General features: G+C 43.1%; 1 protein-coding gene across 8 annotated transcripts in view; it reads left to right on the forward strand.

Annotated features, from left to right (window-relative positions):
- The first annotated feature begins 4,115 nt into the window (after positions 1 to 4,115).
- The window catches only part of CNOT10 (CCR4-NOT transcription complex subunit 10), a 74,770-nt gene continuing 65,769 nt past the window's right edge, over positions 4,116 to 13,116 (forward strand). For all 8 annotated transcript variants that reach the window (XR_006818089.1, XM_046003540.1, XM_046003543.1 and 5 more), the window contains exon 1: positions 4,116 to 4,402. Coding sequence is in view for 7 of the 8 variants with exons in the window: in XM_046003540.1 (XP_045859496.1) it covers positions 4,381 to 4,402 (22 nt within the window). In the remaining variant the exon portion in view is untranslated. The remainder of the gene's footprint in view (positions 4,403 to 13,116) is intronic.

Below are 13,116 nucleotides of genomic sequence, written 5' to 3' on the forward strand. Positions count from 1 at the left end.
AATTCACCAGATTGGGGTCAAATGATTACTGGCACTCTTTAAGTTAGCAAATAGTTTTGCCTTAGAAGCTTGATTTGAACAGATTGTGAATGAAAAGTTAAGTTGGGACAGGGGCTTGATGTCAATCCCTTTGGATGTAACTGCTTTGGCAAAATGGGTAGAAATATATGCTTTCACATCTTTGAAATATTTCTTGGTAATTATGTATTCACTGAGATGAATTATTTGCAAAATAATTTGTAGTTCCACCAGAAATTGATTATGGAAATAACATTTGATTTAGCCCTTTGTATCATAAAAAAAAAAAAAAAGTCCAGGTCTAGAGTCCAAGAACTCTTTCCAAGTTCCAGCTCTGACACTTACTAGCAGAGCAAAATGATTTATAGATTTACTTCTTGTAGCCGCAATTTCCTCACCCTTAAAATGGGTTTGAATATCCATATTACAACACTTTTGAGGATGAAAAGAAACAATCATTGCAAAACCTCTTTAAGAAACTGTAAAAGAGGGGTACCTGGGTGGCTCAGTGGGTTAAGCCTCTGCCTTCAGTTCAGGTCATGATCTCAGCATCTTGGGATTGAGCCTGGCATCCAGATCTCTGCTCAGCAGGGAGCCTGCTTCCTCCCTCCCCCTCTCTGGCTGCCTCTCTGCCTACTTGTGATCTCTCCATCAAATAAATAAAGGGGCGCCTGGTTGGCTCAGTGGGTTAAGCCTCTGACTTCGGCTCGGGTCATGATCTCAGGGTTAAGCCTCTGACTTCGGCTCGGGTCATGATCTCAGGGTCCTGGGATCGAGCCCCATATCGGGCTCTCCGCTCGCAGGAAGTCTGCTTCTCCCTCTCCCACTCTCCCTGCTTGTATTCCCTCTCTCACTGTGTCTTTAACTGTCAAATAAATAAATAAAATCTTAAAAAAAAAAAGAATCTGTAAAAGACCATTCAGAAGTGTCAACACTCCTAAAACACTGGGGAATTCTCATCTTTGTAGGGGGCAAAGGAGGAGGGAAACAGAATTTTTTTTTTTAAGATTTTATTTATTGGGGTGCCTGGGTCACTCAGTGGGTTAAGTCTCTGCCTTCAGCTTACATCCTGATCCCAGGATCCTGGGATCAAGCCCTGCCTATGGCTCCCTGCTGGGTGGGAAGCCTGCTTCTCCCTCGCCCTCTCCCTCTGTTTCTGTTCTCTCTCTCTCTCTGTGTGTGTGTCTCTCTCTCTGTCAAATGAATAAATAAAATCTTCTTTAAAAAAGATTTATTTATTTATTTGATAGAGATACAGCGAGAGAGGGAACACAAGCAAGGGGAGAGGGACAGGGAGAAGCAGGCCTCCCGCCGAGCAGGGAGCCCGATCCGGGGCTCCATCCCAGAACTCCAGGATCATGACCTGAGCTGAAGGCAGACGCCCAACGACTGAGCCACCCAGGCGCTCCAGGTGACAAAATCTTAAGCAGGCTCCACACCCAGTGAAGAGCCGGACACAGGGCTCCATCTCACAACCTTGAGATCATGACCTGAACTGAAATCAAGAGTCAGATGCTTAACCGACTGAGCCACCCAGGCGTTCCAGAATTCTCATTATCTTAAAGTAATGCTGCATTCGTACACATGCTGCATTCATTGGCACGCTTGCTGAGCATCAATATAATGATATTTAAAGACAGTATTTGGAGATTACCGCTGAGGTGGCAGAGAGAGGATTCATATCAAGAGATTGTTTCCATAGTGCAAGAGAAGATTTGAAAATGGTTAGTACAGTCTTTGGCAGTCAGGAACATCTTTTGGAGAAAATGATGCCCATGTTTCCTGGGAAGGAAATGGCATTAGCTACAAAAGAGGGTGTGTATGGGATAGAAACTGAAAAGGGATTATAGGCAGGTCATGAAGTGTCTTAAAAGTCATTTTAAGGAGTTTGGAACTCGGGCTAAAAGCAAGGGAGTGTCTTAAATGGGTATTGACATGATCAGATTAGCATTTAAAAAAACCTGTCTTGGGGCACCTGGGTTGCTCAGTCCATTGAGCATCTGCTTTCAGCTTAGGTCATGATCCCACGGTCCTAGGATCAAGCCTGACATCCCTGTTAGGCTCCCTGCTCAGCAGGGGAGTCGGCTTCTCACTCCGCTTCTCCCTGCCGCTCTGCCTGCTCATGCTCTCTATCTGTCTGTGAAATATAAAAATAAAATCTTTCTTAAAAAATAAAAAAATAAAATGTCTATCTCTGACTAAATGAAGACATTCTGGAAGGGGAAAGACTGGATGACAAGGTTGCTGTGGCATTTGTCTCAGAGGCAATAATGACTTGGGAATAGGCTGGCAGTGAGAATGGAAGGATCCATTAAATGGAGGAGGTAGAATCCACAGAATTGGTTGAACCAATTGATTTTGACTCAGGTCATGATCTCAGGTTTGTGAGATCGATCCCTGTGCCAGGCTCTGTGCTGGGTGTGGAGGCTGTCTAAAATTCTCCCTCTCCCTCTCTAACAACAACAACGACAGCAGCAGCAGCAACAACAACAATAATAATAAATACAATCTTAAAAAAGACAACTCAGTGGGGCTTCTGCACAAATCCTCAGTTCCAGTCCCTCTCAAACTGGCTCCTGTAAGGGGCTACCAGATGAAACACCTAGCTGGATAGTCTCCTTGGCCGGAACCGCTGATGCTGCAAAACAAAACACGTTTCTTCCCTGCTTTTGTCCCTTCCATCTCCTTCTTCTGCTGAGAGCTTTTAGCCCTCTGATAGAAGTAACTCCCCCACTGGATCTTTGCTAATTGGGCAGGGGTGTTCTGAGAAAGTAGACCCTGTTGACTGAAGGCCCATGAAGTTAGCGGATGTCCTGGTGCCATTTTGTCTGATCCTCTGTAGGTCTTTTCCATCTCAAGATACTTGGAATCTAAAATATACCTTTTTTCTTTATGTTAAAGATTTCATTTTTTTTTAAAGATTTTATTTATTTATTTGACACACAGAGAGAGATCACAAGTAGGCAGAGAGGCAGGCAGAGAGAGAGAGGAGGAAGCAGGCTTCCTGCTGAGCAGAGAGCCCGATGTGGGGATCGATCCCAGGACCCTGAGATCATGACCTGAGCCGAAGGCAGCGGCTTAACCCACTGAGCCACCCAGGCGCCCCTTTATGTTAAAGATTTCATTAGGTATATTTGGTAATTGTATCTCTAGAGTAGTGTTGATTAACTACGTGTCCTACAGGTTGCTTTTGAAGATAAAGCAGGCATTCCCATCCCTTGAAGCTAGGGCTATGTGTTCCTTCTTTGGTCCAGCTATGCCTGGGGACAATTTGACTGCTTCTGTTCTGAATTGACAAGATGAATGTCTGGGTGCCAAGTTCATAACCATGAACAAAATAAATCAAATCAAATGTGTATTCTTCAAAAGTCCTGACCAGTATTCCTTAAAGCTGTCAAAATCATCAAGGACAGGAAAAATCTGAGAAACTCACAGTCAAGATGAGCATAAGAAGACATAACGAATATAACGTGGTGTCCTTGACAGAATGCTGGAACAGAATGGGGGCATTGGGGAAAACTGGTGAAATTAAAAAATAGATTTTAAGAAATATTTTAAAATAATAATTAAATTATTATTTCGTTATACCAATCAAGGTTGTTTCTTAGACGTGACAGATGTACCGGTTATTTAGTCAAAATTTAAGATGCTCACAACACGGGAAACAAGATGAGGAGTATACAGGTACTCTATGTATCATCTTTGCCGTATTTCTGTAAAAATAAAACTATTCTAAAATAAAATGTTTTGTTTTTAAAGGGGAACTGCAACAGTGCCTTCTCACAAAATTGGGAGAAATCAGTGAAAGCGTACATGCCAAGCGCACGGCTCATCGCTCAGCACACAGTGTTATAATTGTGATTTTACGTAAAACGCGGAAGGAACGCTCGGACACTTCAGAATTTTAAGTAGTATCAACAAGTAGACCCCGCCCACGCTACCCAGCGCACGCCCACAGCCGCAAGAGAGCTTCCATCGGGTCGGGCGCGCACGCCTACGCACACGCGCGCGCCGCCGTGGGCGGGGCGCTCGGGGGACGCCAGCGTGGGGCGGGACCAGCTTGCAGTTCCCACACGGGCGGCGGCCCCCGGAAGTAGTGTATACCGGGAAACCGTGCAGCGGAAGCAGAGTCTGGCAGGAGACTGTGGGGCTACCCGGCCGGAGACGCTGCTTCTTGTTGCTAGACGACGCGAGCTAGCCTTCGTCACTTCCTAAGCCCGCGTCAGCCCACTCCCCAGGCCGGAACCCAGGGGCCCGGAGCCCGGGTGGACTCGTCTTCCGAGGTTCAGGATCGCAGCCGGCTCGGCAGCTGGAGTCAAGGCCACGCCACCTGCGGGGAAGAACAGAAGCTGGGGTGGGAAGATGGCTGCAGACAAGCCTGCAGGTGAGGTGCCCACGCCCGATGTGCTAAAGCGGTGGGACACGCAGGGGTGGGCCGACCCTGGTGCGGAGTTGGTGGGGACACGAGGGCGACTTGAATCTGGGTGTGCATTTCTCTCCCCCGGCCTCTCCCACGGCCGTCCCAAGTGTGAGTCTTTGGGTCCCAGATCTATAGGGTTTTTTACCCAAGTGCAGTATGAAGTCACTACTGACCGCCTCTCTCCAGAATATCTGACTTAAATTTATTGAACCACTTCACAGACTTTTCGGTTTTCCAGTGGGGAAGGCAGAGTAGGTAAAGTTCACCCTGGAGCACACAGCTGCCTTGTGCCCCTGGCTCAGGATAACACTCACCTGGGCTGTTGCGCCCCACATAAGCCTGCCTCTGGTCTGCGACGTCCTATGTAATTAGCTTTGTGAAAACTACTTGTTTAAGTAGACAAAATTAGAGTGTCTCTCTTCGTTCTGTGCTCTCAAATATCTTGCGTTTGTAACCTATTCTCCCGTAGTTCCTTAAAGTTAATTAATTTAATCTCGATTATTTTTTTTATGGATTACTGCTCCATTCCTAGAAACTTCTGCATTATGGTATAATAAAATTCTTTCTTGCCTACCTCTGGGACGGTCTGCCATATGTGTCTTGTAAGAAATTAATGTTCTCTGTGGCATCTCATTTATGTTGGGAGAACTTAACTGACATCTTAGGAGTTGCAGTGAAATTTAGGAAAAAAGAAAAGACAGTCTCTGTATTCTGTAGGTTTTGATCTCAATAACTGACAAATGGACTTGATTTGAAATAAAAGTGAGCCGAGCCTCATATAGGTACAGATGAATAAAATTGTTGAAAGGTTCTTCAGTAAACTGAGAAGAAAAACAATAGAGAAAAGGTTTACAAAGTGAGGATAATAGAGTATGCTATAGAATTTTCAGGTAGGCTGGTCACAGAAGCGCTCTGCCAAGGTGATGTTTGAACAGATACCCACGTGAAATGAAGGTGAGAGCCATGTGGAAGGGGTAGGAAATAAGCATGACTTGTCCAAGGCTGGACCAAGCGGACCAGCATCCCTTCTTAATTGAAGGCAGTATCTGTTTCCCAGGTTTACCATTCCTACTTGCTGGTATCTTTTGCACTTGCCTGGAATGACCTTTGTAGGCCTAAAGCTCATCTAGTTTTCAAGTCCTACCTCAGTTATAAAACACACTTCGACTTGTTCATTCACTCACAAAGATTAAGTACCAGGCACTGCCTTGGATATTGAAGAAAGGAATAGCACATACTCCCTGCCTTTGAGGACCTACTTCTCAGTCTATGAGACACCTAACATAGTAGCATATCCATTTGGTAGTATGTATGTAATATAGCCAGGTACCATAGCTGTGTAATATGTGTAGTGGAAGAATAAGGTCCAGGGCATTTTGGGACTGTGTCTTTGGTTGAAGTTTATAGGTCACCGTGTAGGAAGTTCTTACCTAGGTAATGTTAAATTTGTATTAAGTAGATGAATGTTTAATATGGTTCCTTTGAATCTCTCCTCCTCTCCGTCCCCCTTTCACCTGCTGTGATTCTAGCCTTTTTTTTTTTTTTAAAGATTTTATTTATTTATTTGACAGACGGGGATCACAAGCAGGCAGAGAGAGAGAAGGAAACAGGCTCCCCGCTGAGCAGAGAGCCCGATGTGGGGCTCGATCCCAGGATCCCGGGATCATGACTGGAGCCGAAGGCAAAGGCTTTAACCCACTGAGCCACCCAGGCGCCCCTAGCCTTTATTTTTTAATGTGGTCTGTTCCACTTTAAGCAGCCTTCTGACTAGTGTTTGTTTCTCTTCCTATCCAGCCCATTATTCTCACTACTGTATTTTTATTTCTAAATCACTAATTGGAACATACCATTCCCATGCCTATAAACTTTCTAAGATTGTACCATCTTGTGTGCATCAAATCCTTACTCTTCAGTGTCATTTGTGAAACTTTGTTTCTAATGTCTCTATATCAACACACCTAGTTTTTCACACCAGAAATGACTCTCTTGAAAAGCATCCTGTTCTTTTGAGTTTATGAGTGGTAAGAAAGAAGAGAAAGTGGTATCTTCCGTTCTCTTCTCAATCTGGTAAACTGTCTTCATTCAAAGTCTAGTTTATTTGCTGCTTCATCTCTGAGCTCCTGAGCTCAGAGTCCTTGTCATGGAGGGTATCGTGTGCTTATTCTTAATTAGTTAAGAAAAGAAACCCGTGAAAGCCTTTAAGAAAGTAAGTGACCTGATCACAGTGTGGGAGGAGGTAGATTTAAATGAAACAAGACTGGAAGCCCAGAGAATAGCTAAAGCCAGCTAATGTTGTTATATTAATTTATTCAGTAAATATTTACCCATGACCTGCTTTGCCAGGCACTAACATAACTCTGTAGTTATGAGGCTTATAGTATGAAAGACAGGGTAAACAAAATAAATAATTGTGGTTTTTTAAAAGATTTTATTTATTTAACAGAGTGAGAGAGCACAAGCGGGAGGAATAAAAGAGAGGGAGAAGCAGGCTCCTCGTTGACAGGGAATCTGATGCGGGGCTCAATTCCAGAACCCCGGGATTACAACCCAAGCCAAAGACAGAGGCTCAACTGTCTGAGCCACCCAGGTGCCCCAGTAATTGTGTTGTTGTTGTTGTTGTTTTGTTTTGTTTTGTTTTGTTTTTAGTAATTGTGATTTTTAAGCTGTGATAAATACTGTGGAAGAAAAGGAAGATGAGTAGGATGACAGAGGATAACTGAGAGCAAGAACCCTATTTTGAATAGATTAGTTAGGAAAGGAAGGGCTCTCTTAGAGGTAACATTGGAATAGAGACCCTGAATATAAAGAGCCAGCCATAAAAAAAAAAAAAAAAAAAAAGAGCCAGCCATGTGGGGAAAAAATGATCCAGGTAAGAGGAGCAACAAATGTATAGACCCCTTGGAAAAATGTTTAAAGAGAGTGAGAAGACCCCTTGAATATAAGCACCCCAAAGAAAGGTACTTTTATCTGTGTTAGTCTTGCTCTTATCTTCAGTGCCTAGAACAATGGCTGGCATATAGGAGGCACTTGATATGTATTTACAGTTTAATGAGCAAAGGAACATAAAAGAGATGAATTCAGTTGTGTCAGGGGCTGGCTTATTTTGAGTTCATTGTAATCAGAAGTCATTGGGAGATTTCAGCAAGAGCATTGTGTGACCCAATTTATGTTTTAATGGAGCTAGGTGAGAAATAATGAAGTTAAAAACAAGGGAATTGAAACCAGACAGCCTGGGTTCATCCTACTAAGACACCACTTGGTATCCGTGTGACCTTGGGCAAATTTTCTTTTTTAAAGTAGGCTCCAGGGCGCCTGGGTGGCTCAGTGGTTTAAGCCGCTGCCTTCGGCTCAGGTCATGGTCTCAGGGTCCTGGGATCGAGTCCCACATCGGGCTCTCTGCTCAGCAGGGAGCCTGCTTCCCTCTCACTCTCTCTGCCTGCCTTTCTGCCTACTTATGATCTCTCTCTGTCAAATAAATGAATAAAATCTTTAAAAAAAAAAAAAAAGTAGGCTCCATGGGGCGCCTGGGTGGTTCAGTAGGTTGAGGCCTCTGCCTCTTGGCTCGGGTCATGGTCCCGGGTCCTGGGATCAAGCCTGGTGTCGGGCTCTCTTCTCAGCAGGGAGCCTGCTTCCCCCTCTCTCTCTCTGCCTACTTGTGATCTCAGCCTGTCAAATAAAATCTTTAAAAAAAAAATGAAAATAAAGTAGGCTCCACACCCAGCATGGAGCCCAACAGAGGGCTTGAACTTGGTAACCCTGAGATTAAGACCTGAGCTGAGACCAAGTGTCAGACACTTGGGGTGCCTGGGTGGTTCAGTTGGTTAAGTGTCCCGCTGTTAATTTCAGCCCAGGTCATGATTTCAGGGTTGTGAGATTGAGCCCATGTGGGCCTCTGTGCTCAGCAGGGAGTCTGCTTGAGATTCTCTCTTTGCCCCTCTCCCCTGCTCGCTTGCTCATGTGCTCTCAAATAAATATATAAATGAGTCAGACGTTTAACCAACTGAGCCACCCATGCACTCCTTTGTTAAATGTTAAGACCCTTTTTTTTTTTAAGATTTTATTTATTTATTTGACAGATAGAGATCACAAGCAGGCAGAGAGGCAGGCAGAGAGAGAGAAGGAAACAGGCTTCCCGCTGAGCAGAGAGCCTGATGTGGGGCTCAATCCCAGGACCCTGGGATCATGACCTGAGCCGAAGGCAGAGGCTTTAACCCACTGAACCACCCAGGCGCCCCAAGACCCTTTTTTTAAGCCTCATCTTTCCTCTGTGTGAAATGGGAATGATAACAGTATCTATGTCTCAGCATTAGTAAAGGTCAAAATGACATCATCTGAGGCCCTGATTTTATTTTAAATGTGGGTTAGTATTACTTTGGGGTTGGTAGGATGGTGAGGAGAGGCAGATATGAGAAATGTTTAGGGAGTAAAACTGGCAGAATTCATGACTAATTGGGTGTAGTAAGGTGAGCAGAAAGCGTTGCTCCTTTGGAAAGGTTCTTAGTTGAACCTCAGTTTCTTCATTTGTAAGATGGGTGTTCTGACAGTTTTCTAACTTTTTTTTTAAGATTTTATTTTTAAGTAATCTCTCTACTCAACATGGGGCTCAGACTTAACTCTGAGACCAAGAGTCACATGATTTACCAACTGAGCCAGCCAGGCACCCTCTAACTTCTTTTCTTTCTTTTTAAATTTTATTTATTTATTTGACAGAGAGATGGCAAGAAAGGGAACACAAGCAGAGGGAATGGAAGAGGGAGAGGAAGGCCTCCTGCTGAGCAGGGAGCCTGCCCGTGGTATTCGATTCCAGGACCCTGGGATCATGACCTGAGCTGAAGGCAGATGCTTAACAACTAAGCCACCCAGGCACCCTACTCCCTAACTTCTAATAACATTTTATTTCATTTATTTATTTATTTATTTATTTTTTAAAGATTTCATCCATTTATTAGCATTTTTTGTTGTTGTTGTTTTTTAAAGATTAATTTATTTGTTAGAGAGAGAGGGAGAGCACAAGCAGGCAGAGTGGCAGGCAGAGGCAGGGAGAGAAGCAGGCTCTGCGCTAAGGAAGGAGCCCGATGCGGGACTCAATCCCAGGACCGTTGGACCATGATCGGAGCCAAAGGCAACCACTCAACCAACTGAGCCACCCAGGCATCCCCATTTATTAGCATTGTTTACTAAGAATATACCATCAGTGTTTTAGAATGATTTATTTGACCTTATTTTTTTATTATGGTTATCTGAAAGGAGAAAATGGCTAGAGTTAGGACACAAAATCCTGGATTAGAATTTATCTGAGAATTTGAACTGTGAGCCTGGCTGTTGTAGGCTTAATAGGAAAAGATTGATAATATGAATAAGGGAAAGAGCAGACCTGATGGGTAATATGAAATCAGGAGAAGGGTACTTAGAGATGGCTTTGAAATTTTAAGCCAGAATGGCCATAAAAATGATAATAACAGGAGCTTGGGTGGCTCAGTGGGTTAAAGCCTCTGCCTTCGGCTCAGGTCATGATCCCAGGGCCCTGGGATCAAGCCCCGCATCGAGCTCTCTGCGCCTTGGGGAGCCTGCTTCCTCCTCTCTGCCTGCCTTTCTGACTACTTGTGATCTCTGTGTGTCAAATAAATAAAATCTTTTTTTTTTAAATGGTAATAACAAACAAATGGGAAAATTTTAAGCCAAGGCTATTTTTATTTTATTAAAGACCCAAAACTGATGATTATTATTAAATGTATAAAGTAAAAAGTGTTAAATTCTCTGCTGGTTCTACCCAGTCTTTACCTCCAGGTAGCTTACACTAAGTTTGTGTGTTCTTCCAGACTTTTCCTATGCCTACTCAAACTCATATTGGCTTAAAAATATATAAGGGGCGCCTGGGTGGCTCAGTCGTTAAGTGTCTGCCTTCAGTTCAGGTCATGATCCCAGAGTCTTGGGATCGAGCTCCCTGCTCAGCCTGCTTCTCCCTCTCCCACTCCCTCTGCTTCTGTTCCCTCTCTCATTGTGTCTCTCTCTGTCAAATAAATAACAATCTTTTTTAAAAGTTCACCCCTTTGGGGCACCTGGGTGGCTCAGTGGGTTAAAGCCTCTGTCTTCGGATCAGGTCACGATCCTAGGGTCCTGGTGTCGAGCCCCACATCGGGCTCTCTGCTCAGCAGGGAGCCTGCTTCCTCCTCCTCTCTCTCTCTGCCTGCCTCTCTGCCTACTTGTGATCTCTATCTGTCAAATAAATAAATAAAATCTTAAAAAATATCTATCTATCTATATATGCCGGGTTGCTTGGTTGGCTCAGTTGGTTAAGCTTCAGACTTGTGGCTCAAGTCATGAACTCATGGGTTGTGGGATCGAGTCCCACTCCATGCTCAGGGCAGAGCCTACTTGAGATTCTTTCCCCCTTCTCTCCCTCTGCTCCTCTGCATCCATGCACGTTCACACTCTCTCTCAAATAAATAAATAAGATCTTTGTTTATCTATCTATCTATCTATGCAGATGAGGAAATAAACTATGCAGTACTCTTCTACCATTTACTTTCTTCAGGGTCCTGTAAGGAACCTACATATTTGATATTTTTCAACTTTGTATTACAGATGATTTCAAACATCCCCAAAATTGAAAAAATGAGCATCCATATGCTCACCACCCAGTTTAACGATTGTTACATTTTGTCATATTTACTTTCTCTCTCTCTAGCTACAACTTTTAGTGTTGAATCATTTCTAAATATTTCTAAATATCAATGTTTCTAAATATTCATCTCTAAATATTTGACCATGCAATTTTTTCAAGATTTTATTTATTATTTGATAGAGCGAGCACAAGCAGGGGGAGTAGGAGAGGGAGAAGCAGGTTCCCCACTGAGCAGGGAGCCCAACACAGGGCTCGATCCTAGGACCCTGAGATCACGACCTAAGCCAAAGACAGATGCTTAACCGACTGAGCCACCCAGGTGCCCCTCACCATGCATTTTTTTTAAAAATAAGGCCATTTGCTTATATAACCATTGTGCTACTTTAGAAAATTAATATTTGAATATATTAAGTTTCCCAGTTGTCCCAAAAATGCTATTTAAAGGCTTAAAGAGGCTGTGCTTACCTGGCAGAGGATCAGGTAAAAGATAATAGTTCAAAAGATGAAAAGTACAGCATAGGGAATAGAGTTAATAGTACTGTACTGTTTTAACTGCACATTACTGTGGCAAGCACTAAGCGATGTATATACTTGTTCAATCAACATATTGTACACCTGACACCAATATAACACTATGTTAATTAAACTTCAATTATAAAAAGGTGTGCTGGGGTGCCTGGGTGGCTCAGTGGGTTAAAGCCTCTGCTTCGGCTCAGGTCATGATCTCAGGGTCCTGGGATTGAGCCCCACATCAGGCTCTCTGCTCAGCAGGGAGCCTGCTTCCCTTCCTCTCTCTCTCTGCCTGCCTCTCTGCCTACTTGTGATCTCTGTCTGTCCAATAAATAAATAAAATCTTTAAAAAAAAAAGTGCTTTTCAAACTAAGATCCAGTCATGGTTTACACGTGTGTGTGTGTGTGTGTGTGTGTGTGTGTGTGTGTGTGTGTATAAAATATATTGGGTTTGTAAGTTCAAGCCCCACATTGGGTGTAGAGACTACTTAAAAGTAAAATCTTAAAAAAAGTCTAAGTTGAATATAAAAGCTTAAGGGAAATCTAGGCTTTCTGAATGTAGAGCCTTAACAAATCAGGTATTAATATTTGAAAACCAGAGTAAATCTCTTTTCTGTACGTAAAAACTACTCTCCAATATGAAAATTAAAATACTCCTCAGCAGGGGCACTGGCTGGCAGTCAGTGGAGTGTGCTCTTGATCTTGGAGTTGTTTGAGCCTCACAGTGGGTGTAGAGATTTACTTAAAAATAAAATCATAAGAAAAAAATGCTCAGCATGGTAGAGGTCTGGTTTGCCTGTCTTCCACAAAACATGTTATTGTTGATTCTTGATTATTTTCTTCCTTTATTTCTGTTGTACTGGACAGGGTGCTCAAGTCTGAGGCATTCCTCGTCACATATTTCTCTGATTATGTAATAATCAACTGTTATATGTGTAGGGTTTCAATAAGTCAGAGACACTTATCCAAGTGATAGAAAACCACGTGAACTATGTGAACTTTATTTATATGGTGACTTCAAGAGACCTGAATGATTTTTCTTTGAAATGGCATCCTTCTTTTTTAAAACTTGCCTTCACAAAGGCATCAACACTACTTTGTGACCATACTAGTAGGTTTCCTTAGTTTTTAACATTCCTTATTCCTATGGGAAAAAAATGTCTTTTCTTGAACATCATTGGAGCTATATTTTAAAATGTGTAGCTTGTGGGGGCGCCTGGGTGGCTCAGTGGGTTAAGCTGCTGCCTTCGGCTCAGGTCATGATCTCAGGGTCCTGGGATCGAGTCCCGCGTCGTGCTCTCTGCTCAGCGGGGAGCCTGCTTCCCTCTCTCTCTCTCTGCCTGCCTCTCTATCTACTTGTGATCTCTCTCTGTCAAATGAATAAATAAAATATTTTAAAAAAATGTGTAGCTTGTGTGGAAAACCCTCCTCCAATCAGATTTGAATTGTTAATATTCTGTATTAGAATGTGTCTGTGCTTTCAGTTAACTGACTTCTTTCAGTTTTTAAAAAGCAGTGTATTTCTTTTCTACTTACTTCAAAC

This window comes from Meles meles, chromosome 4 (genome assembly GCF_922984935.1).
Source record: "Meles meles chromosome 4, mMelMel3.1 paternal haplotype, whole genome shotgun sequence".
Classification (NCBI taxonomy): Eukaryota; Metazoa; Chordata; class Mammalia; order Carnivora; family Mustelidae; genus Meles; species Meles meles.